The sequence below is a fragment of the Theropithecus gelada genome, chromosome 8 (genome assembly GCF_003255815.1).
Source record: "Theropithecus gelada isolate Dixy chromosome 8, Tgel_1.0, whole genome shotgun sequence".
NCBI lineage: Eukaryota > Metazoa > Chordata > Mammalia > Primates > Cercopithecidae > Theropithecus > Theropithecus gelada.
The window spans coordinates 20,517,415-20,540,939 of record NC_037676.1 but is presented as its reverse complement, the minus strand read 5'-3'; the positions used below and the strand labels follow the sequence as shown (position 1 = coordinate 20,540,939).

The 23,525-nt window shown below is 38.4% G+C and overlaps 1 protein-coding gene across 4 annotated transcripts in view; it reads right to left on the bottom strand.

The window, feature by feature from the left end:
• Positions 1 to 23,525, bottom strand: part of XPO7 (exportin 7) — a 94,232-nt gene that overhangs the window by 36,457 nt on the left and 34,250 nt on the right. The window contains exons 1-7 of one of the 4 annotated variants that reach the window (XM_025393852.1): positions 10,825 to 10,845; positions 10,134 to 10,280; positions 7,219 to 7,312; positions 6,494 to 6,660; positions 4,858 to 4,923; positions 2,006 to 2,110; positions 261 to 426 (exon numbers count right to left, since the gene is read on the bottom strand). In XM_025393852.1, the coding sequence (XP_025249637.1) occupies positions 261 to 426; positions 2,006 to 2,110; positions 4,858 to 4,923; positions 6,494 to 6,660; positions 7,219 to 7,312; positions 10,134 to 10,280; positions 10,825 to 10,845 (766 nt within the window). Of the gene's footprint in view, positions 1 to 260; positions 427 to 2,005; positions 2,111 to 4,830; positions 4,924 to 6,493; positions 6,661 to 7,218; positions 7,313 to 10,133; positions 10,281 to 10,824; positions 10,846 to 23,525 lie in introns of those variants that run through there. The other 3 variants (XM_025393851.1, XM_025393853.1, XM_025393854.1) reach the window with 3 other exon arrangements.

The window sequence follows — 23,525 nt, the reverse complement described above, 5'->3', positions numbered from 1 at the left end:
TAGCCGGGCAAGGTGGCAGGTGCCTGTAGTACCTGCTACTCGGGAGGCTGAGGCAGTAGAATGGCGTAAACCCGGGAGGCGGAGCTCGCCGTGAGCCAAGATCGCGCCACTGCACTCCAGCCTGGGCGACAGAACGAGACTCCGTCTCAAAAAAAAAAAGAAAAAAAAGAATACACAGGGGTTGCCAGGAGTTCTTTAGATCATCCTACAGACACTCTGTAGGGGAGTGACAGCCTTTGAGGTGGAGGGAGTTCTGTTACCTGATCTCCAGCTGGTGGGAATCTGCACTGTACACAGGTCGTCTGAAGACTCATCAGTGGAAGTGCCGATGAAGTCAAAGTTGAGGCAGTTATGAGTGAGCTTGAGCAGTTGCATGAGCAAGCCATGCTGACTTTCATCATTCAAGTTTAGATTCTTTCCTGAAGCCTGTAAAAATTACCACATAATGAGCCCCCAAAATCACTCCTCTCTTCCCAGCTTGCTACCAGACTCGACAAAGCTGTTAAGTCAGAAAAGGAGGGCTATGTGGGAGCACAGTAAAATGTCCCCTTCTCTCCAAAGATACCGTACTTCTATCACCTGTTACTATGAAAATACCTAGCTCCTTATATACTATTAAAACATATTTACTATAAAAACATGAAGTTGGTATTTAAAGCAAGCCCCGTTTTAACACTTACACTTATTCCTCACACAATGTAGACATAATGATCACAGAGAATTCTGAAGCAATATGGCTCCTGTGATTATTTTATTGGCATGTGAGATCCTAGTTATTTCTAGGCGGGGCAGGGATTAAACTCTGGAGGGAGCTCTGAGAAAGTAGCACCCTGCCCTACTTTCTTTCCTTGTTTTTACAACCACTATTACCAAAAATCTCTCAAACCAGAATTAAAATCATCACTGAATTTTATTTCCTCATCTGCAATGTACCTGCAGACTACAGGTGAGGACTGGCCATAGCTACCGTGCCTGTCCCTTCCAAGGTTACACTAGCTGAGCCTTCGTGACTGGCTGGCTAATTATTTGTTCTGATGGTATCAGTAAGGAGGATTCAATCCTTAGTTTTCTTAAAAGCTTTTCCCCTCCAGGGGGTGCAACAGCTTTTGCTAGGCAGCTTTGCTTAACCTGAGGATTATCTGGGAATTCTAAGGTAAAACTAAGTAATTGAGGAAAAAGATGAATATCGTTAACTGGAATAACAGAAAGAATACAAACTGGCTTCTAAAACTAAAATTGGGAAATGTTGGAAAATGAGAACAAAACTACAAAAATGAACAAAAAGTCAGAGGCCAACCCTATTTAGCTTTCTATAGGGACAAAGCATCTGAGCTGTGTTGCAACTGTGTGGAACTCCCAGCTTAACACTTCTTTCTCAGTTCAGCTCTATCAATAAATGAACTGAAACACCAACTTTCAATTTTAACACAGGTAATTTCCTTATGTGATACTGTCTACCCCTCCAGGTTATTAAATCCAAATGGATGTTAAAAATTCAAAATCTACTTTTCCTTACAGATGTTGCTTGTTTATGTGCTGCTTTTAACTCAGCGGGGGACAGGAGAACCAGCCTGATTTCTGTATGCTAACAATGTAGTCTGAACCTACTTTCAGAGCACTAAGAATCCAAACACCATAAAATGAACATGCTTTCACACCATATAGAAATATTTTATGTGGTTATAAAAACAACAACAACAGAACTTCAAACTTTGAGTTAGGTAAACCAGATCCCTTTAAGATAGGAGTATGGGATAAGTGCTCACTTACTTCTCTTTACCTAGAGGAATTGATCTGAAATAGGGAAGTGACAATCATTTCTCCAACCTCAGTGGTCACTCTGACCAGTTCCTTCAACACCTCTATGAGTCTTATGTAAGAGATGATGATTAAAGAGATGCATAAACTCTCATAGGGTCAGTTACAAGCTGACATTTAACAAATTCCCATCTATTCTCATTCTTTCAAAAGAAACTGGGAAACATGACCCAAACTACATGCTCACCTGTTTTAGTAAATTGCAGGAAAGTGTGAAGATATCAAATAATGATGAATCGCGAAAAGAAGAGGCTATTTTTCTGTGCTTGGTTAAAGGATGGGTGGTGTCTGCCTGTGCAGAAAAAGAAGAAACCAATGCAAAGAATTAATTGCAAAAAAAGAATTTTTCATGTAGACTTCAAATAAGCTAGAAGGATTTCCAGTAAGAGCAACATAAACATAAAATACATTTTTAACATTTAAATTATTGTGAAACCATATCTAGTGAAAGGATGTAGGATAGTAAACTGCTAATAGCCAGGGTATCCTTTCTCTCTAGCTTACAGAAGGAAAACAAAAGGAGAGATAATCTCTGCTGCAAATTCTTATTTTCCTTTGTATTCAGGGAGGTAAAACTTAAATTGTTGGCAGACATTATTGATAATTACTTTCATGTTGTACTGTGGGTTAATGGGCCAGGCGTGGTGACTCACCTCTGTAATTCTAGAACTTTGGGAGGTTGAGGCAGGAGGATCATTTGAGCCCAGGAGCAGACACAGTGAAACCCCCCACCACCACCTCTAAAAATTAAAAAAAAAAAAAAAGTCGGTGTGGTGGTTCATGCCTGTAAGTCCCAGCTACTCAGGAGGGCCTTCAGTCCAGGCATTCATGGCTGCACTGTACTCCAGCCTGGGCAGCAGAGTGAGATCCTGTCTCTTAAACACCCACAGACAGAGTAATGAGGCTTTGATTTTGGTAAGCAAAACTCAAAACAAAAACAAAAATAAAAAAACCTCAACGTGAAGTTACTGCAGAATTTCCAAATGACAACAGCCCATAATATTTGCCTCCTTTTCTAACCTATTTCAACATATTGTCTATACCGCAGAAGTGAAAACTTAATTTAAGTGGTTGTATTGGTCTCTTATTTCGCTGTTCTTGTGTTTTCAGCTAAATTATAAATGTTTTTGTGGCTAAGAACTAAATCTTTTACTTCTTTAGTATGCTCCTAGTCCTAATACACAGTAGGTACTCAACATGTGGAATAAAATAACTTCAAAGTTGTCAAGAGTATTTTCAGTCTAACCACGTACTGAAAGCTTAAATCTCTTCTGTTTACTGATCAATTCATCCAAGAGGAGACTCATGTTGTTTCTGCCACATTAAAGTGTAACACAGCCAAGATTACTGATAAACCAGTCTTCCTAATTTTATTTCTAGGTTCTAAGTAAGAATAGTGGCAGAAATATACTTTCTTTTTTGAATCTGACAATCACAAAACAATGGAAAATTCAAATGATTTAGAGGCTCAAAATATTCTCCAATTTTTGCTTCTGTCATTGTGTTATCATGTGTCTTACATAATAAAGGTCTTGCTAAATTATATATCATATAATGTTATACTGATCATACTACAGAGAATGACTACACACTAAATGGTACACACAATTTCATCATTTTCTTAGAAAAGTAAAATCTTGAAAAGTTTTTTATTATACATATATCAAAATGTAGGTACTCTGTGGGGCCAAGCTTCAAAGGGGAAAACATTAAGTCCACAATCTCTATCCTTAGTTAATGTATCTGCTCTTCTGCTGCAAAGGTAAGAGTGGTTAAACAGCACATTAGTTGTTAAGAACACAGGCTCTAGCATAAGACTATTTGGGTTTGAATCACATTCGTTGCTTGTGAAACCTTAGGCAAATGATTTCATCTTTATGTGCCTCAGTTTCCTGATCCAGAAAATGGGATAAACACAGTACCTACCTCATATGACTGTTTCGAGAATAAAATTAGTTACTATAAAGTGCTTAGAATGGTGGTAACAGTGATCACTCAAAAGTGTAAGCTGTTTTATTTTGGTAATTACTGATCACAATGGGGACTGCATGTGGCAAGAGAACACAACAGGGACTCCCAATTTTCACAGGCTCTCAGCTAACACATTTGAAATAGGACCAACTCACAGTTAAGATTTCTCAGGGTTATTAAAAATGTCTGCAGAATTATGAGCAATAGCAAAAGTAATGCTAGTATCATTAATATGCTTCCAACTTAAGGGTGAGATGTTATAACTAATATTGATACGGGCCTGCTTTATAATCACAAATTTTTAGCTGGATAAAAAAGTAAATGACTAAAATATAGCCAGGGCAAAAGAAAGCCACTGGTGTTTCCTCTGTAGTGTTCTGTGACATCAATGACCATTTAAAACTTTCAAGGTATACAGGAGCAGAAGGGGCACACAAAAGGTCGACCTTTATGGTCTCTTTTTTGAAGTCATTCTCTTTCATGGGCAAAGCAGTAGTATTTCACCCTTTTTTTTTTTTTTTTTTTTGAGATGGAGTTTCACTCTTGTTGCCCAAGCTGGGGTGCAATAGCACGATCTTGGCTCACTGCAACCTTCGCCTCCCAGGTTCAAGCGATTCTCCTGCTTCAGCCTCCCGAGTGGCTGGGACTACAGGTACATGCCACCACGCCCGACTAATTTTTTGTATTTTTAGTAGAAACGGGGTTTCAACATGTTAGCTAGGCTGGTCTGGATCTCCTGACCTCAGGTGATCCGCCTGCCTTGGCCTCCCAAAGTGCTGGGATCGCTTTTATCTCTAAAATGAAAATTAGTACCAATTAAAAAAAAAAAAAAAAAAAAGCTAAAATGGAAAAGGGGAAAATAACCTGGAGACAGAAGAGGAACAGGACAAAAAGTGAGTTGCACTTACAGAGGAAAACCCAATGGAACTATTTTGTTTCAAAAGGGCATTAATCACTTACCGCAAAAGCACACAACTGCCAAAAAAGATCATCCCACACACAGCAGAAAACACCAATACTAAGAAAAAATATGGCACTTACTTCAATGAGGAAGGCTGTAGCACTTACTTGATTAATTTCATTGGTTAGCTGAGATAAAATTGTGACACCAATGATGCAGTATTCAACACTATCCTGGTTAAAAAAAAGCATAAGGTAGAAAGAGCTGTCATGGGTGCTCGGTTTTGGCATTTGGCATGCACTCACACTTTTGAATGATGGCCTCCTATGTCATTAGTAAAACTGCCTAGACAAGGCAGCAAGGAATCATAAAACTGTTTTTTTGCTGGACATAAAACCTAACTGTCACCACAAAGGAACACTGAGAAATCTGACTTCATCAAAATTTAAAACTTTTACATTAAAAAAATTCCCATAAACATTATAGCACATACATTTTAAAAAGGTAAATTGCAAAATACATCACTAAAGTAAATGACAAGTAAGCAACACATTTTACAAAGAGACTGTATACAACAATAAGCAAAAGGTAAAGAATGTGAGGAAATGTGCTTAAGATATAAATAGAAGTTCACAGAAAAACAAATATAAGCAATAAATACAAGCATACGAAAATTTGTCTCACTCATAACCCAAACAATAAGATACCAATTTTTTTAACCTATTAAATGGGAAAAAGTAAAAAGTTTAGCTTCCAGGGCTGAGGTAAGCAGGTCCTCTTATCAACTGTTGGTGGAAGTAGATACAGTCATGAGTCACTTAATGATGGCGATACATTCTACGAAATGTGTTATTAGAGGATTTCACTGTTGTGCTAACATCATAGAGTGTACTTACAAAAACCTATGTGGTACAGTCTACTACACACCTAGGCTATATGGTACAGGCTATTGTTCCTAGGCACAAACTTGTATACCACATGACTACACTGTGGGCAACTATAACAATGGTAAGTGTTTGTGTACCTAAACATAGCAAAGATAAAGTAAAAATACAGCATAAAAGATTTTTTCCAAAAAAGCTACACCTGTCTAGGCGCTTACCATGAATGAAGCTTTACAGGATTGAAAGTTGTTCTGGGTGAGTCAGTGAGTGAGTGGTGAGTGGATGTGAAGGCCGAGAACATTGCTGTATACCACTACAGACTTTATAAATATGTACACTTAGGCTACACTAAATTTACTTAAAAAATAAATTGTGCCACGACATTAAGACAGTTCAACATCACTAGGCTCCATTATAATTTTATGGGACTGCTGTTGTGTATGTGGTCTACTGTTGACCAAAACATCATTATGAAGTGCATGCTGTATAACTTTTTTGAAGATAACTTGGAAATATCTTTCCTAGGCTAGGAATTGACCCTACATACACACTTATTCAAAATAAATCTACCGGGCTACTCACTGAGGTATTAATTTAACACTCAAAAAACAAAAAACAAACAAAAAAAACCCCCAGGAAATGCCCATCTATAAAATATTAACTAATTAATTAAATTATCATATTTTCGCTTGGGACCATATATAGGGATTTGAAAGACTGAGACAAGGTTTGTTTTTGCCAACATGCAAACACTACCAAGACACACTAAGGGTAAAAAACATGCAGAAGAGAATATATCAAATAATTCTATTTTGTGTCATGTTTAAAAAGTAGATAAGCGTGTAAGCGTGTGTGTGTGTTTATATATATGTATATGCTGGCTCTGTCATTCCCATTACATCAAATATATACACTGTACCTGTAAAAACCTTGTGACATCTGTGATTGCATTTCTGAAGACATAGTCATCCTTCTGACAGTCAAACCAGCCCAGTTTTGTGATTCTGGCATATAACTGAATAAGTGCTTGTGTCACGAAAGTAGCCAACTTTGGCCGAGTGGCAAGGTAGTTGAGCACATAGTTCCCTATTAAAAAAAAAACAACAAACAAAACCAATCCACATAATAGAAAGCTCTGCCAGAGAAGGGTGTATATCTTTAGACATGCTAAATGGCCAAGAAATTATAAATTTAGACTATTTAACCCAAACTGTCTTAATTCTTTATGCTACTGTTCCAAATTTAAGATTAGTAGGTGTTCTAATTCAGAATTTTATTTTGTCACGTGAAGAATTTGCAGTATAGCCACTATGACTCTACTCCTAGGTAGCTAAAGAATGTGGTCTACACAGAATTCAAAATCGTTAACAACGTTTTTCTTAGTTATTAGCGACAGTAAAGAAAAGATGAATGAAAGAAATCTTCTGATGACAAAAGGGAGGACTTAGGCTTTATTCAGAAGTAATTGCGTTGGGCCCTTCACTTTCATAAGCCCCAAATTCTGGAAACAAGCTGGATTCTAGACATTTTTGTATGGTTAGCAATCTCAGCACATCACTGAACAAACACATACATTTGACTATTACTAGCGCATCACTAAACAAACTATTTTCTTCAAGACAGAACAGAAAATTTTCCACTTACGAATATCTATTCGCTGTTCCAATGGTAAGGGGTTGTTTGTGCGTGATACAAGCTTGGTAAGGCATGTAGCTGCCAGTAACTGGGAGTAAGAGGACTGTGAAAAGAGAGGGAAAAAGGACTTAAAATTGTTTTGAGCAAGCCAGCCACAAGGTTTTTAACTTGGAGATCTGTGCTCAGACTCAAGAAAAGGCAATCAGTTTTGGCAGATTTGATCCTCTGGATTTTAGAGGGTCTACTGCTCTGAGGAAAAATGAACCACATAGCATAAGTTTATTTAGCTGATTTCAACAATGAACAATGGGAAAGATAAAGTAGCAGTATGATCAAACTGAATCTAATACAGATATCTGCTTCACTCTGAGGGACAGACACTAGAGGGCAACTTTTCAGAAAGAGAGAGATTAGAAAAAAAAAATCTCTCCCCTTATTTAAACCAAGAAATCTCCCCTCAGTATCTGTTATAATGATATTTCAAACAGTTTCACCTCAAAATATTTCTATGGCATATTAGAGAAAAAAGAAAAGAATTATTAGAGGAAACCACCATACTATGCTGTATAATTAATCTCCAAATTGTATCTTTCCATCAGTGCAGCTATCAATCAGCTATTGTGCTGGGAAATGTATATGATAGTTTAAAAGTAAACTTAAGGTTATTTGTGAGAAATAAAAATTATGCCTTAAGCAATGGAATAGCTTCATCACATTCTCAAATGTGGCTTTAATAAGTATTAACCTTATGGAGACTCAAAGCATTCCATTTGATCAAAATGCCTAAAAAGGAGCCATGGAAGAATTCCTCCATGTGGCTATATTATATACAATGCCATAAAACAGGAACAGGCTCAGAACCATTAAAGTATTTTAATCAAGGGTCAAGGACAATTGTCTATGACACAGAAAGTCCTTAAGATGGTAGTCCTTCAGACTATCCACTTATGTTAGTATTACATAATACCACCAGGTATAAGATTAGTGGTGAGAGAGACTGTACTGTCGCTCCAGCAGGAGTTAGCTGGCAGAGCTAGCTGGGCATCTCCCACAGGACAAATACAAGCGCATCAATCCAAACACCAAGTGATTTAAGAGAAATATATAAAACACTATGTGCATAAAACTCAGAACAGACCACCACACAATCTCTGACCATGACTTTGTATCATTCAGATACTTGGGGAAAAAGTTATATCCCTCAGCTACTAAGGGATAATTTCAACCAATTATAATTTGTTCTATTTATTGTATAAACAATATTATGATACTTATAAAAAGTCAAAAATAAAGTCAACTAGAATTCTATCCTTTCAACCAATTAACTTTCATTTTTTCACATTTCATTCCAGCCTTATGGAAACTTTTGGAAAGCAAATTTCGATTAACTAATTCTTTAGGGATTACTGTTGTTCAGAATACCACATGGCATTATCATTTCTTTTTTCACACACACAAGAATGATGGCTAATATATGTGCCTTTTCTTAGTGTCTTCTCTTTCATCTGTGAAAGAGCGTAATATAGGTAAGCACGACTGGGAAGCTATTTGAGGATTAGGGAAAATATGAGGACTGCACTGTACGTTGCCACTTTATTTAAAGAAGGCCAGTGCTTGCTGCCGAAGTCTAGCTGGGATCTGCCTCTCATGATGCCCTTTCATGGGACCCTGGGGGGATCCTGCCCTTACCAACACTTCCATCTTGCCAAAGACAGTGATTTTATCGAATTATATCTCATTAGGAACATTATTTTGATCACTGCAATGACATTTTTAAGCTGGAGGAGGTTCTAATTCCATTTAAAATCCTACAATCTCCTGTAATTTCATTGTCAAGGTCACTGTTCCTGCACTTGCAAGGCAATAAACAGCAGCTGTGGCAGAGAGGACACAAAACACAGAGAAGACTGAGGATCTTGTATTAGGACTTTGGATTAAAAATGTCATTTAAGGCCGGGCGCGGTGGCTCAAGCCTGTAATCCCAGCACTTTGGGAGGCCGAGACGGGCGGATCACGAGGTCAGGAGATCGAGACCATCCTGGCTAACACGGTGAAACCCCGTCTCTACTAAAAAATACAAAAAACTAGCCGGGCGCGGTGGCGGGCGCCTGTAGTCCCAGCTACTCGGGAGGCTGAGGCAGGAGAATGGCGTGAACCCGGGAGGCGGAGCTTGCAGTGAGCTGAGATCCAGCCACTGCACTCCAGCCTGGGCGACAGAGCCAGACTCCGTCTCAAAAAAAAAAAAATAAAAATAAAAATAAAAATAAAAATAAAAATAAAAATAAAAATGTCATTTATTGGCTGGGTGCAGAGGCTCACGTCTGTAATCCCAGCACTTTGGGAGGCCGAGGCAGGTGGATCACCTTAGGAGTTCGAGACCAGCTTGACCAACATGGAGAAAGCCCGTCACTACTAAAAAAAAAAATACAAAATTAGCCAGGCTTGGTGGTGCATGCCTGTGATCCCAGCCACTCGGGAGGCTGAGGCAGGAGAATCGCTTGAACCCAAGAGGTAGAGGTTGCAGTGAGCCGAGCAACAAGCCTGGGCAACAAGAGTTTTTTTGAAACTCCGTCTCAAAAAAAAAAAAAAAAACATAATAAATAAAAAGGTCATTTATCTACAGTCCTATCTTATTCTGGAAAGGATAGGATATGGCACTTAAATGTAAAAGCAGAAAACAAGTTCTGGAAATTTAGGATGAAAAATTACAGAACAGAAATGCATGTTCAAAGAGATTTTCTTGATGAGACTGTATGGCCGTTTTGCCAACCTGGTAGGTATGGTACTTTTTAAAAGTGAAAATAAGTCAGGGACACCTAGAAAAATCAGGAAACAGAAGCTATCCCAAGCCATCCCTACACAGACAACCAGAATAAAGTTTCCTAAGTGCCCGTTATCCTTTAGGATTTTCAGATCTTACGCACACTTCCTCTTTCGAGGAGTAGCTGGCACTTGCTCAGGCAATCAGGGCTGTTGGTAAATTCAACCAAGGCTTTCTCTGCCTGGAGTCGAGTGGTTGTGTCTGTGGTTTCATACAGCTGTTTGCACAGATTCTCTAGTTGGGCCAGGCTCTGGAAAAGATCAGTCAGGAAAGAAATCAGTTCAGCCTACTACAAATGCAAGCAACTGTGCTTAAAATTAACGAACAAAGATAAATAATAATCAGTAAAGAAAGAATTGCTTCTGAACTCTGAGGAGGACCTGGGTAACATTCACCTAATAACCATTTATAGGTCTCTTTATCTGATGCTATAGAAGACAAAATGATAAAATGCTTAAAATACCTATATACTTTTTCATCATTCCCTTGAAGATCAATCATACATGATACATTTTTCCCCTTACAAATACCCAGCCTCCTAAGCTTTCCTAAAAGGCTTTCAAATAAAAATTCAGAATTTACTTATTCTGCTATTAATGTAAAAAGTGTGAAATACTAGAGGCACGGCTACTAAAATTAAGCACATAAACATGACATAAGTGCCACATACATTTTCATATAGCTTTAAATATTCCTTTGAATAGTAGTTATTAGCTTACAATACTGTATATGTGTAAAGATGGTCACCTGTATGAGAAAACCTCTAGAGAAAGCTTCAGGATGTATTTACGCACCTTCCTCCCTGGATCCCTCATGTCTAAAGTTCAGCAGACTCTCTTCTGTTGCACTTTAAACTCTTACTTCGGTTCCAAATTTAAAATGAAAGGATCAAAATAAATTCAACCCTAGCATATGCTCACTTAGAGATAAGACAAGGGAAACACCCACAAGCAAACTCTTCTCTCCAAATCTTGAACCAGTTCCAGGGAGGCAGGAAGGGGTATGGGTGTGTGCTTTGGTCAAAAACCCACAGGGATGCATATATACTTGCACTTAATGTGGTATTTAAAGGCAAAGAGGAAAGTAACTAGTTAAGACTATACTTAAATATCACCTTTCACTGACTGAAGTGGAGAGTAAACATCTGTTAGCCTTTAAAGGAATGGTTTGGACTTTAAGAAAAAACTGGAGCCTATTTTCACCAGCAGCAAGGATAGTCTGAGAGATCCTACTATTAGAAAGGACAATTCTGACAAGAACAAAAATAATAATAATTAAACGAACCTGTGTAAATTGCCTAAAATACATTACACAGCCAGTCTGCCCAAGGCTTTTCATTATCACTTTATTTCATTACACTGTGTCTTTATAAATCACAGCTTTTCCACTAAGCAGGAAAGCCCTTAGGGCAGGATTCATATTTTACTCAACCTGGTTAATAAATTTCCAACACTAACTGAAAGGAAACAAGAACGATGAATACTGACACCCTAAGAACGATGAATACTGACATCCTAAGATCATCAGTCTCACTTCAGAGAGCCCCCAAAAGAACAAACACAACAACCTTGCCCTTAAAACAAAACAAACCATCTTTCGAATAATCTTGGGACTTTGATTAGGCTTATGTTTAACCTGTTTCTGATTTCCAGGGGTCCCACTTAATATCTTCTTCAATTCAAGAGCATGGAGAAAACTGCAATTGCAAAGTCAGATCTCAAGCAATAAAGTTCTACAAGTAGGACCTGAGTTTATTCACATGGCTTATGAACACAAGTAGAAGGTAAGGCTAATTACATACATTCCATAAAATACATGCAAAAGCCATTTTTATGCTTGCCAGTACTGCTCAAGACCTTATTGAAAAAAATTATTTAGGAAAATAGGTAACAAGAAAGACATCAAGAGAAAGACATTGTAACTAAAACGTAAGCTGCTATAAAACCTGGCATCAGGTATCCGGGAGTAGCAGCAGCCTCAGAACCTCCACAGCCATCACACACTGAGCTTTCCAACATCCTGAACAGACACTCCCTAAACAGTCCTGATGCTTACAGTATAATGGCTCTTCTTAAAGTCTGATCAATCAGTTCCCATGGTTCCCCCATGCAACTCTTGTTTATGTTTATTACAACAAAGTTGTTCACATGACAATGGCTAAGCATCTGTCACAGGTAATTCCTTACTGCTAAAAACCTACATGCAGGTTATGGTGGGCTTTTTGTTGTTGTTTTGTTTTGATTTGCTTTAATTTAGCAGACAAAACATACTGCAGGGTAAGTCTGGTAATGCATTCTCAGCTCAGGAAACAAGACTGTTTAAAAAACAAAAACGCAATTTTACCATTTACACAGTTTGAAGAACGACAGCCCCATTTTTTTTTGTTCCCAGAAGAACAAATGGGAAACAATTATGTTTTCCCAAACAATTAGTGGAAACATCTGAAAAACAGGGTCATTTTCTTTGGGTTGCCCACACTACCAATGAAGGAGAGAGGAATGAGACATTAACATTTATGGTTTTTTAGTTACCAGCGTTTCCCAAACAAAACTAATGGTTAGGTTCTTTTGAATCACCTTCTTTTTGGCCTACAATTATTTGATTAGCTATTAAAACTAGTACTTCACACTAAGGGTGGCCAAAAACACACCACGGCACTCTCCTTGGCATGACAACATCTATGTCAAATGTTTTCCTATTCATCAGTTCTTATTAAGGATATCTATTCTGTGACGCCACTTTGGTCAGAGAAAATCCTCCAGAGAAGAATGTCTATTTTCTGTTCCTGAAAAATTGCCTATAATCCACGGAGAAAATTCTGCCTGGTCTCGCTGAAACAGAAAAGCACATTTGGTAAAATGCTTTATAAAAGTGAAAGGTGATCTTCAGCTAGCAAAATACTGCTTTTTAGCATAAGAAACTCAAGAGGATTAATTCCCAAACCTAGAATCAGACCGATTTCACCAACAACAATTACGATGAAGGTATTAAAATAATGCATCTTCTTTAATATCTGGCAACACCAGTATTTTAGTCTATTCAACTTGAATAGAGGATATGCAGCTAAGTTATTCTTATTTCAACATAAGGCGAGATTTGTTGAGATTACAGACCTTAGAATATAGTAATTTGTCTGGCAAGTTGCCTCTAAATTAGGGGAAAATACAGATTTTGTTTGTACATTAGATGTTATATTACTCCACAAAGCAGAATACCTCAGATTTTACTTTATTTGTATAGAATTGCTCTTTAAATAGCCCAGTGGTTATACTTTTTTTTTTGAGATGGAGTCTCACTCTGTCGCCCAGAGACTGGAGTGCAGTGGTGCAATCTTGGCTCACTGCAACCTCTGCCTCCCAGGTTCAAGCAATTCTCCTGCCTCAGCATCCCCAGTAGCTGGGACTACAGGCGCGTGCCACCACGCCTGGCTAATTTTTTATATTTTTAGTAGAGATGGGGTTTCACCATATTGGTCAGGCTGGTCTTGAACTCCTGCCCTCATGATCTGCCCGGCATGGCCTCCCAAAGTGCTGGGATTATAGGCGTGAGCCACCGTGCCCGGTCTATATTTTAAAATTAGCCTCACTGCTTAAAAAAAATCCACATGGAGAGTTCCAATCAGAGACCAGGATTCTTGCTTTTAGGAAGGAGTTAATGACACTCCCAATAATACTGAGTACTGAACTAGACACAAGCATAATCCTTGGGTGACCAGTCAGATCTGCAGGTGTTCTGAAGAGCACATTCTTAACCTGACTGCCACCCGGCCATCAGAGATGAGCAGAAGCTGCCATCATGTTACAAAATATAGGCTCAATCCAGAGAAGTTCTAGCAAACTTAGAGTAGATTTACCAATTCTGTAGCTGAATTATCATAATTCTAATGCCACAAATATAAAAAGAATGGTCAAAAACCCAAGCCACTTTCACCCTTTTCACAAACCCTTTTAATTTACATCCCCCTTAGTTGCAATTTTTCTGTGTACTGGGAAACACTGTATCGAGTAAATTAAAATATTTATACCGGACCGTGCCAGAAAATGAATCATTTTAAGGACCTAGAAGGTTAACTGACATATAAATTACATTTTTATCTATTTAACAAGGCATTCTTTTAGTCAGTAATTGAGTATCCAATTATCATAGATAATAAAAGAAACTTTAAAAATTCAGTAACAACAATTATTGTTAGATTAGAAGACAAATGGCAAAACAGTATGTTGAGTTTATTACCATTTGTGATACATGTTAGTAAATTTATAGAAGAAAACCTGGATGAACACAAACCAAACTTAATTGTCTCTGGGAGGTGAGAATATTCAATTTCTGTAACCTTGGAAATTTTGACCACAACCACGTATTCCTCTGTAAGCAGAAAAAAAATCCTAACAACTGTAAAGATAAGCATTTTTTAAAAGGGCAATTTAAGCTACATTCTTTTCCTAAATTAACTCTTCACATTAGTAACATTTTACTAATTAACAGCTGATTCTGTTACCAATCAGAATTCATATAACAATTCATAAAACCAAACAGACAAAAAGCTATTCCCAAAGCTAAAAAACAAAAAACTGCATTTGCATTTATTACTAATTTTATTTTCTTTTTTCTTACCAATGCTGGTAGCCTCAGTGGCCTGAAAAGCATATTCAAGGGTTCTTCTTGTTTATAAATTTATACGAAAGGCAATCGTGGTGGCCAAAGTCGTCTTGGTTTACAGATGTATCAGTAGACCTCTCAAAAGTCACTACAATGGAGTTCACAGGGCAAACCAGCTTGCTCTTTGAATGTTTATAAATGTACACTATTTATTTTTTAAACTCACTTTATGGAAAAAGTTTACCAAGTCAGTGCCAAATACTTGTTTACGTACTTTACAAGAGAATAAGCCAAGCAGCCAATAAACAAATGAAAAGGTGTGCAACCTCAATAATCATCAGGGAATGTAAATTCAAACCACGATGAGATAGCCATTAGAATGACTAAAATGAGGCAGGGCGTGGTGGCTCACGCCTGTAATCCCAGCACTTCGGGAGGCTGAGGCAGGCAGATCACATGACATCAGGAGTTTGAGGCCAGCATGGCCAACGTGACGAAACCCCGTCTCTACTAAAAGTACAAAACTTAGCTGAATGTGGTGGTGTGTGCCTGCAGTCCCAGCTACTCGGGGTGGAGGCTGCAGTGAGCCAAGATTCTGCCACTGATCCTACCACTGCACTCCAGCCTGGGCGACAGAGTGAGACTCTGTCTCAGAGAAACAAAACAAAATGAAAAAAATGACTAAAATGAAAAAGCCAACATCAAGTGTTAGTTAGCATGTGGAACAACTAGAACTCGTATGTTGCTAATTTAGTCTGAACTGATTCAAATACATTGGAAAACTGGGAGTGTAAAGGTACACATATGGAGGCTGTGCACAGTGGCTCACACCTATAATCCCAGCACTTCAGGAGGCTGAGATGGGAGGACTGCTTGATCCCAGGAGTTCGGGATCAGCCTGGGCAATACAGGGAGACTCTGTCTCTACAAATACTAATAACAAAAAAATTAGCTGGGCATGGCAGTGTGCCCCTGTCATCCCAAGTATTCAAGAGGCTGAGGCAGGAGGATTGCACAAGTCTGGAAGGTCAAGACTGCAGTGAGCTGTGATCATGCCACTGTACTCCAGCTTGGGTGACACAGTAAGACTCTGTCTCAAAAAACAACAACAACAACAAAAAACACCCTACAACCCAGCTATTCCGCTCCTAGATATACACTCAATAGAGATGCATACTAAGGTCACTCATGGCAGGACTAAACATTAACAGTTCCCAAATAGAAAGCCAAATGCCCATCAATAGCAGTATGGATGTTTCATTTCTTAATTTGTGTGCTGGCTACCCAGGCATGTGCAGTTTGTGAAAATTCACTGAGTTTGTGTATTTCTAATTTGCATATTTTAATTATTTGTACATTTATAATTCATGTATTTTTGTATATGTATGGATGAATGCCATAGTTCTGCCCAAATTTTCTAGTTACTTATTGTCATAGATTACTTTTTAATACTAATGGAAAATAAGTTTTCATCAACAACCTACAGCTGCACTTCAGATTCAGAATGCTTTAGTTTTACAACACTAAATGTTTTTATAACCATGACTCCCATTCATTTCTCAGGAAGAACTAAGGTAAGACTAAGACAGCGAGTAACACTTTTGGTTGCAGATGCTGTGTATGTCTACTACGGTAAAACAAGATAAAATACATATTTTCAGCAAGTGATAATACTATGCCAGAGCCTGGCGTGCATGAGATAAGGATGGCAAGTCTGCTACCACATGAGACTGCAAAATTCTACATTTACTTCAAAATACTAATCAATTCTAACTTGTAATAAACACAGATGATCTTTGTGTTATGGGTAATATGTGGCCAAAACACATGTAAACAAATTATTTCATGAAGTAAATAGCCAGAATGCACCTAGTCACTTAAAGGTTTATTGACTTATAAGTTTAACCCAAAAGCATTCACTTAAGTTGTCACTAGAAACTAGCTTGGATTCCTTCTCATTGTCACTAATGGTGCAGAGGAATGAAAGCTGCAGGGCAAGGTGAATCCGCTAAAGAAGAGGTTTCAATCTGGCGCCCTAAAACAGGCCCACAGTCATTTTTGGTTTTTGTCTTGCACTGTGGTTTTAAAGTGACACAGTTGGCAATATTTCACACTATCTGGTTTTCCAGCTTCCTGTGAAAAATGAGAAGCTCTGAAAGCACTGGGTCTGCAAAGGGTCACAGAGGGAGTGCTTTCCTGGGCAGGTTCTCTTTAGTTCCCCATGGCTCCTCTGTAGACAGCTGTTTTCTCCTCTTGATCTCCGGCAATTTTGTCTCCTATCAGTGGTTCATTCCTGGATGTCAAATTTAAAAAGCAGCATGCATGATAGAACAACAGATTTGGGCTTACCTTTGGGTACTACTGCTTCACCAAATTGGGTTAAAACACAAGGAACTACATAAAACTTAGGCAAAGAAGAGTTTGGTTGATACTGGATCGTTAGATACTGGTCTTAATGTGTGACTGTGGGTGAGTTAACTTTCAGGAACTTCAGTTTCTCTATAGGTAAAGTAAATGCATTTTATTTTATAATATTTAAAAGACACTTCCAGTTCTAAAATTCTCTGACTGTAATATACTATCCTTCATATTTTAATTATATTAGTGAATCAGAATTCCAAGTAAACAAATACCAAAGTTAAAATGATCATGAAAATGATGATTAGGACTTTTTTTTTTTAAAGTGAGAATGATATTTTAAAAAATAAATTGGGTAACACTCACATCCTTGTGATTGTAGCATAGGATCTTTACCCACAAACAACTTCAGTGACCTAGCAACAGGAACAAGGTTTCTTTTGGAGCTGATTCAATACAGAGTAATGGGTAAGATTTTACATGCCAGACAAATCCCTACCCCTCCATCTACTGTAGGAGCATGATTAAGTTACTCAAATCATTCAAACGTTTTCTCTTTCTTTTACATAGAAATAACACCCACTTTAAAAGGTTGTAAAAATCAATGAAGTAATGTGTGTGCACTGCTAATTATTACTGGCTATTATCGATTATACTGGCTATCAAAACCTCTGGAGAAGAGCAGCTTTTTTATTGCTTGCATAAATGCACACAAAATCTGCACTGTTTCTTCTAAGGGGATTATAAACGCCCTTTCCCTGTAGGGCCAGGGGCATCAGGGATAAAATATATAATTGATCCTTGTTATTCGGAGATTCTGTTTTGTGAATTCACCTACTCACTAAAATGTATTTGTAATCATCAAATCGATATTCGCTCAGGGTGCTTCCGCAGTCATTCATGCACATGGACAGAGTGATCAACAATTTGAGTTACCTGACTTACACATTCCCAGCTCAGGCTGAACACTGCCATGCTTTGCCTTCTCTTTTTTTTTTTTTTTTTTTTTTGAGACAGAGTCTTGCTCTGTCACCCAGGCTGGAATGCAGTGGCGTGAACTCGGCTCACTGCAACCTCCACCTCCAGGGTTCAAGTGACTCTGCTGCCTCAGTCTCCCAAGGAGCTGGGATTTCAGGTGTGCGCCACCATGTTCGGCTGGTTTTTGTATTTTCAGTAGAGATGGGGTTTTCCCCATGTTGGCCAGGCTGGTCTCCAACTCCTGACCTCAGGTCATCTGCCCGCCTCAGCCTCCCAAAGCACTGGGATTATAGGCATGTGCGACCATGCCCAGCCTTGCTTTGCCTTCTGTTTCAGCTTTCACAATGTAAAAACTGTAAGGTCCTTTATGGGGTCTTTTTTTTCACTGCTTGTTTCTTGCAGTTTTGTGCTTTTTACTGCTAATTCCACTGCTTAAATGGCCCACAGAGTGCTAAGGGCTGTCTACATCTAGCTCCTAAGTGCAAGAAGGCTGTGATGTAACTTATGGTGAAATTGTGTGTGTTAAATAAATTTCATTCAGTCATGAGTTACTGTGCTTTTGGCCATTAGTTTAATGTTAATAAATCAACAACATGTGTTAAAGTATCTTTAAACAAAATAACAAATGAAACATGGTTACATATTGCTTGTTTGATGCAAATGTGGTGACCAGGAGGTGGCCTGGATCTAATCCTATACTTCCCCTAGGGGCAATGGGTATTTGCTAACTGTGTTCTCGGTGACTTTATAGAACATGACAACAAGGAATGAGGATCAGTTCTATTTCTGGCATCACTGGGTGGGATTCAGCACATACTTCCCCATACAAACTTAATTATATTTATTGTCACTTTTTAAAGGTATTTGTTCGAATAGAAGTATTTGTTAGCCTATGTAATTTCCATATTAATGTCCGTACAACTGTCTCAAATGTTTGCTTAAATCGCCAGTTGTATTAATTACTCATGAATTATGACTTTAGTGAGCACAGTGCATGCACTGGTATGGAAATGGAAAGTACAAGGGTGTCTGGCACAGAGTAAGAGCTTCCTAAGAATGTCTTAACATTGGGTAAGTCTAACTCTCAAAGCTTTCAAAGGAGCTTCATATTAAAATGGCAGACTGATCACATATCTAATTTTACTCCCTCCCAAAACCCAACTAACACAACACTAACAGTATTAAAAACAAAACAAAACCCCTAAATCCTCACGATCCCACAAAGATAGATAGGGAAGACAGGAATGGGACAATAGCAACATAATTTTGGAATATAGAAAAATCAATGGTAACTGACTTAATGACCTAAGAAAGCCAAATCCCTAGCCAGCAGTGAGGAAAGCTGAAAACAAACCTCATTTACACTACATGCTCAGATGTTAAGGTGAAGTGGGGTGGCCCAAAGGAGGAGAAACAGGATGAAAGTATCTTTGAGAAGTTAAGATTCCCAGATAGTCCTCCTCACTGTATGCCTCTCAGTAACTGTCCCTCTCTTCGGACTGGGAGACACCAAGCCAGTCAAAATCACATCTGAAGCTATGGGCACCCTGTAACAAATAGGTTGATGAAGTGGGAGTGCCGCTGAGTCTTCCCTCACTGGGTTCCACCGAGAAATTTCAGTGAGCAGACATACTCTTTAGGAAGGAGTTTCGAAGATTTTCCCCTGAGAATCTCATTAGCTACAAAGCAAAAAGTTGCAGATACACTAATATGCAGGTTACCCCACAAATGGCACACCCGATTACTCTGCTGTGATGCCTCAGCAGACACGCCTCGCCACGTTTTCAGGGCTTCCAGTCAACTCTGTATTATCTTAATCTTCATCCTGAGCAAATAATCAAGTATTATCAGAAATCTGAAGAAAGCCTTCAACAAAGAAGATGGAGAGCTAAACAAGCACACAAAAAGCAATCTGAAACAAGTAAAAACTATAAAGGGAGAAGGAAACTTGACCAAAAAATGAAAGATGAAAACATATAATTAAGCCCAATATTGCAAGTGTGGAATAACAGGCTGTGCTTAAAAAAAAAAAAAAAAAAAAGAAGACATTCAAAGAACATAAAAAGAGATGTTAGAAAATAAACATACAATGACAGAGACAAAATATTCTATTGAAAGGTGGGAAAATAAAGTTAAAATCTCACAGACAACAGAGCAAAATGACCAAGATGGAAAGAGGAAAGTTTAAAAAAATCAGAGACCCAGTTCCACAGGCCTAATATCCAATTAACAGGAGTTACAGAAAGAGAGAACAGAGAATGGTGAAGGAAAGGAAGTTATGAACAAAATAATTTGAGATAACTTCCTAGAACTGAAAAACATCAGTTGCCAGAATGAAGTGTCCACCCAATGCCAGCATAATACATGAAAGTCAACCCACACCCAAGGCACACCACTAGGAAACCTCAGAAATCTGATGACAGACAGAAGATTCTATAAGCTGCTTTTAGCAGAGACAGAAACTTAGAAAACAAAACAAGATCAGGAATCAGATGGCTCTGGACATTACAAAAGGAACACTGGACACAAGAAGCCAACAGAACAATTCCTATGAAATCTTCTAGAGAAAGAGCTCCAGCATAGGAGGCTATACTCAGTCAAGGAAGGAATCATGTGTGATTAGAACAAAGCTATCTTTGAGGGTGTAAGGCCACAAAAATCTATCCTCCATGCTCCCCTTTTTGAAGAGCTACTAAGGAATATACTTCACGCCAAAGTAAAGTGTAGTTCCATAAAAAGATAAGCACGGGGGCCGGGCGCAGTGGCTCACGCCTGTAATCCCAGCACTTTGGGAGGCTGAGGCGGGTGGATCACGAGGTCAAGAGATCAAGACCATCCTGGCCAACATGGTGAAATACCGTCTCTACTAAAAATACAAAATTAGTCAGGCATGGTGGTGGGCACCTGTAGTCCCAGCTACTCTGGGGGCTGAGGCAGGAGAATCACATAAACCCAGGAAGCGGAGGTTGCAGTGAGCCGAGATCACGCCACTGCACTCCAGCCTGGAGACAGAGCGAGACTCTGTCTCAAAAAAAAAAAAAAAGGTAAGACTACAGGTCATGAGTTATACGGCCATGCTGATCCTATGAAACCCAACAGAGAAGAGGGATGTCAAGGAAACCCCTGGAACGACAGTGAAGGGCACAGGACAACAACTGTGAGTTGGCCATTAAGAGCAACCAGGTCTTATTCAAGCAGTGTGGCTTTAGGGACAAGTCATGTTCACAGAATCATCACCAAGATCCCTGCCACCACTGCCTGCTTTAACCTGAGGACAGAATACCTGGATGAGAATTCTCATTTAAGATTTCACCTTAATCCATGTTGAAGTTTAGTGCACAGAAAAGCCCTCGATTGACAAAGTAAACACTGTACTTTAAATTTGGAAAGTTTTTCTACAAAGGTGCACCACCATTTTTAACTAATGTTCCGAAGACAAAAGACAGTTTGAATTCTGATGAGGAGAAAAAACCAATATACTTGGCTTTTGCCACCTTCACTCCTTCTTTATAAAAAGAAGGTTTTTAATGCCTTTTATGGAACTTGATTCTGCATGGACAATATTAAAAGACCAAAACAACGTACTCCACTATGAAAATGGCTGAGTATGAAAGATTATACAGGCCAGGCAGATTACTTGAAGAAAGGATGCCAATATCCAGCTATTTGAGAACCCAAATTTGCAATGTGAAACAACCACGTATGTAAATAAAACTTTTCTGCTATATTACCATTTCCCTAAAAACTGCATTTTTATAAGCAGGTCTATACTGGGAGAACAATCCTGTAATAGCTCAGTACTCCTAAGAATGTTAACCAACATCTCAAATAACTTAAATTGATGTGATCAATTTAATGTCTTATCAACTTTTTCCTTACAAATAGTGTTTACCATATAGCAAGCAAGGTCAAACAACTGACTTCTGAAGTTCAGAAAATGATAACCTACTGGCTAGATATTAAAGGAGTCAAAATATGAAAAAGAGTTGTATAAACTCACTTCATTAAGTTCTGGTTTCCAAGAGCTATTTGTTTTTGAGTTCTTATGTAAGCTATACTGCAGAGGGACACATTTATTATTTATTTATTTGTCTGTCTGTCTGTCTGTCTATCTATCTATCTATCTTATTTTTTTGAGACGGAGTCTCACTGTTGCCCAGGCTGGAGTGCAGTGGCAAGATCTCAGCTCACTGCAACCTCTACCTCTCGGGTTCAAGTGATTCTCCTGCCTTAGCCTCCCGAGTAGCTGGGATTATAGATGTGTGCCACCACACCTGGCTAATTTTTGTATTTTTAGTAGAGATGGGGTTTCACCATGTTAGTCAGGGTGGTCACAAACTCCTGACCTCGTGATCCGCCTGTCTCGGCCTCCCAAAATGCTGGGATTACAGGTGTAAGTCACTGCACGGAGCCCACATTTATTATTTTAAGTTTATGTTTTTACTATCAATTTGATACAACATTCAAAATGGATTATTGGGTGTATTTTGTACAGAATCCTATTAAAACCTCCATTTAAACACTGCATTATATATAATAGAGCAAAGGAAGCGATCAAAAACACACAATCACCAATTCTCTGAGGCCATCAATCACTAAGCTCTATCATCATGTTTTACAATGACTAGATAAAAAGGATTTTAGATTCAAGCAATTATACTCAGGTTTATTATTAGGTTAGCCAAATACATAAAATGACCCAGAGAATATCTTCCCCAGTGCCCCTTTTCTTTCTATAATATGTTACTAGTTCTTAAAATTTCCAGGATTGACAGAAATTGCATTTACAAACAGAATCTAATTTGCTTAAGAAAATGAAAAGACTAGTTACCACATGGGAGAAAACATTCGCAAAAATCTGATATAGGACTGATATCCAAAATATACAAAGAACTCTTAAAACTCAACAATAAGAAACCCAATTAAAAAATAGTCAAAAGATCTGACCAGACACCTCGCCAAAGATATACAGATGGCAAATAAGCATATGAAAAGATGGTTAACATCATGTATCATCAAGAAACTGCAAATTAAAGTAACAGTGAGATACTACTACATACCTATTAGAATGGCTAAAACCCAAAACATTTATAACACCAGATGCCAGCAAAGATGTGGAACAACAGGAACTGTTGGTGAGAATGCAAAATGGTACAGCCACTTTACAAGACAGTTTGGCAGTTTCTCACAAAACTAAACATACTCTTACCATATGATCCAGCAATTGCGCTCCTTGGTATTTACCCAAATGACTTGAAAACTTATGTCTACACAAAACCTGTAAACAAATGTTTATAACAGTTTTATTCATAATTACCAAAACTTGGCTACAAAAAGACACAGAGGAATTTAAATGCATATTGCTAAGTTTAAGATGCCAATATGAAAGGCTACATTATTGGATGATTCCGACTACTATATGACATTCTGGAAAAGGCAAAACAATAGAGACAGCAGAAAGAACAGTGGTTGCCAGGAGTTTGCAGCGGGGAGAAATGATGGTGACAGAGGCAGGGAGGGAAGAATGAAGAGGCAGAGCACGGGGATGTCTAAGGCAGTG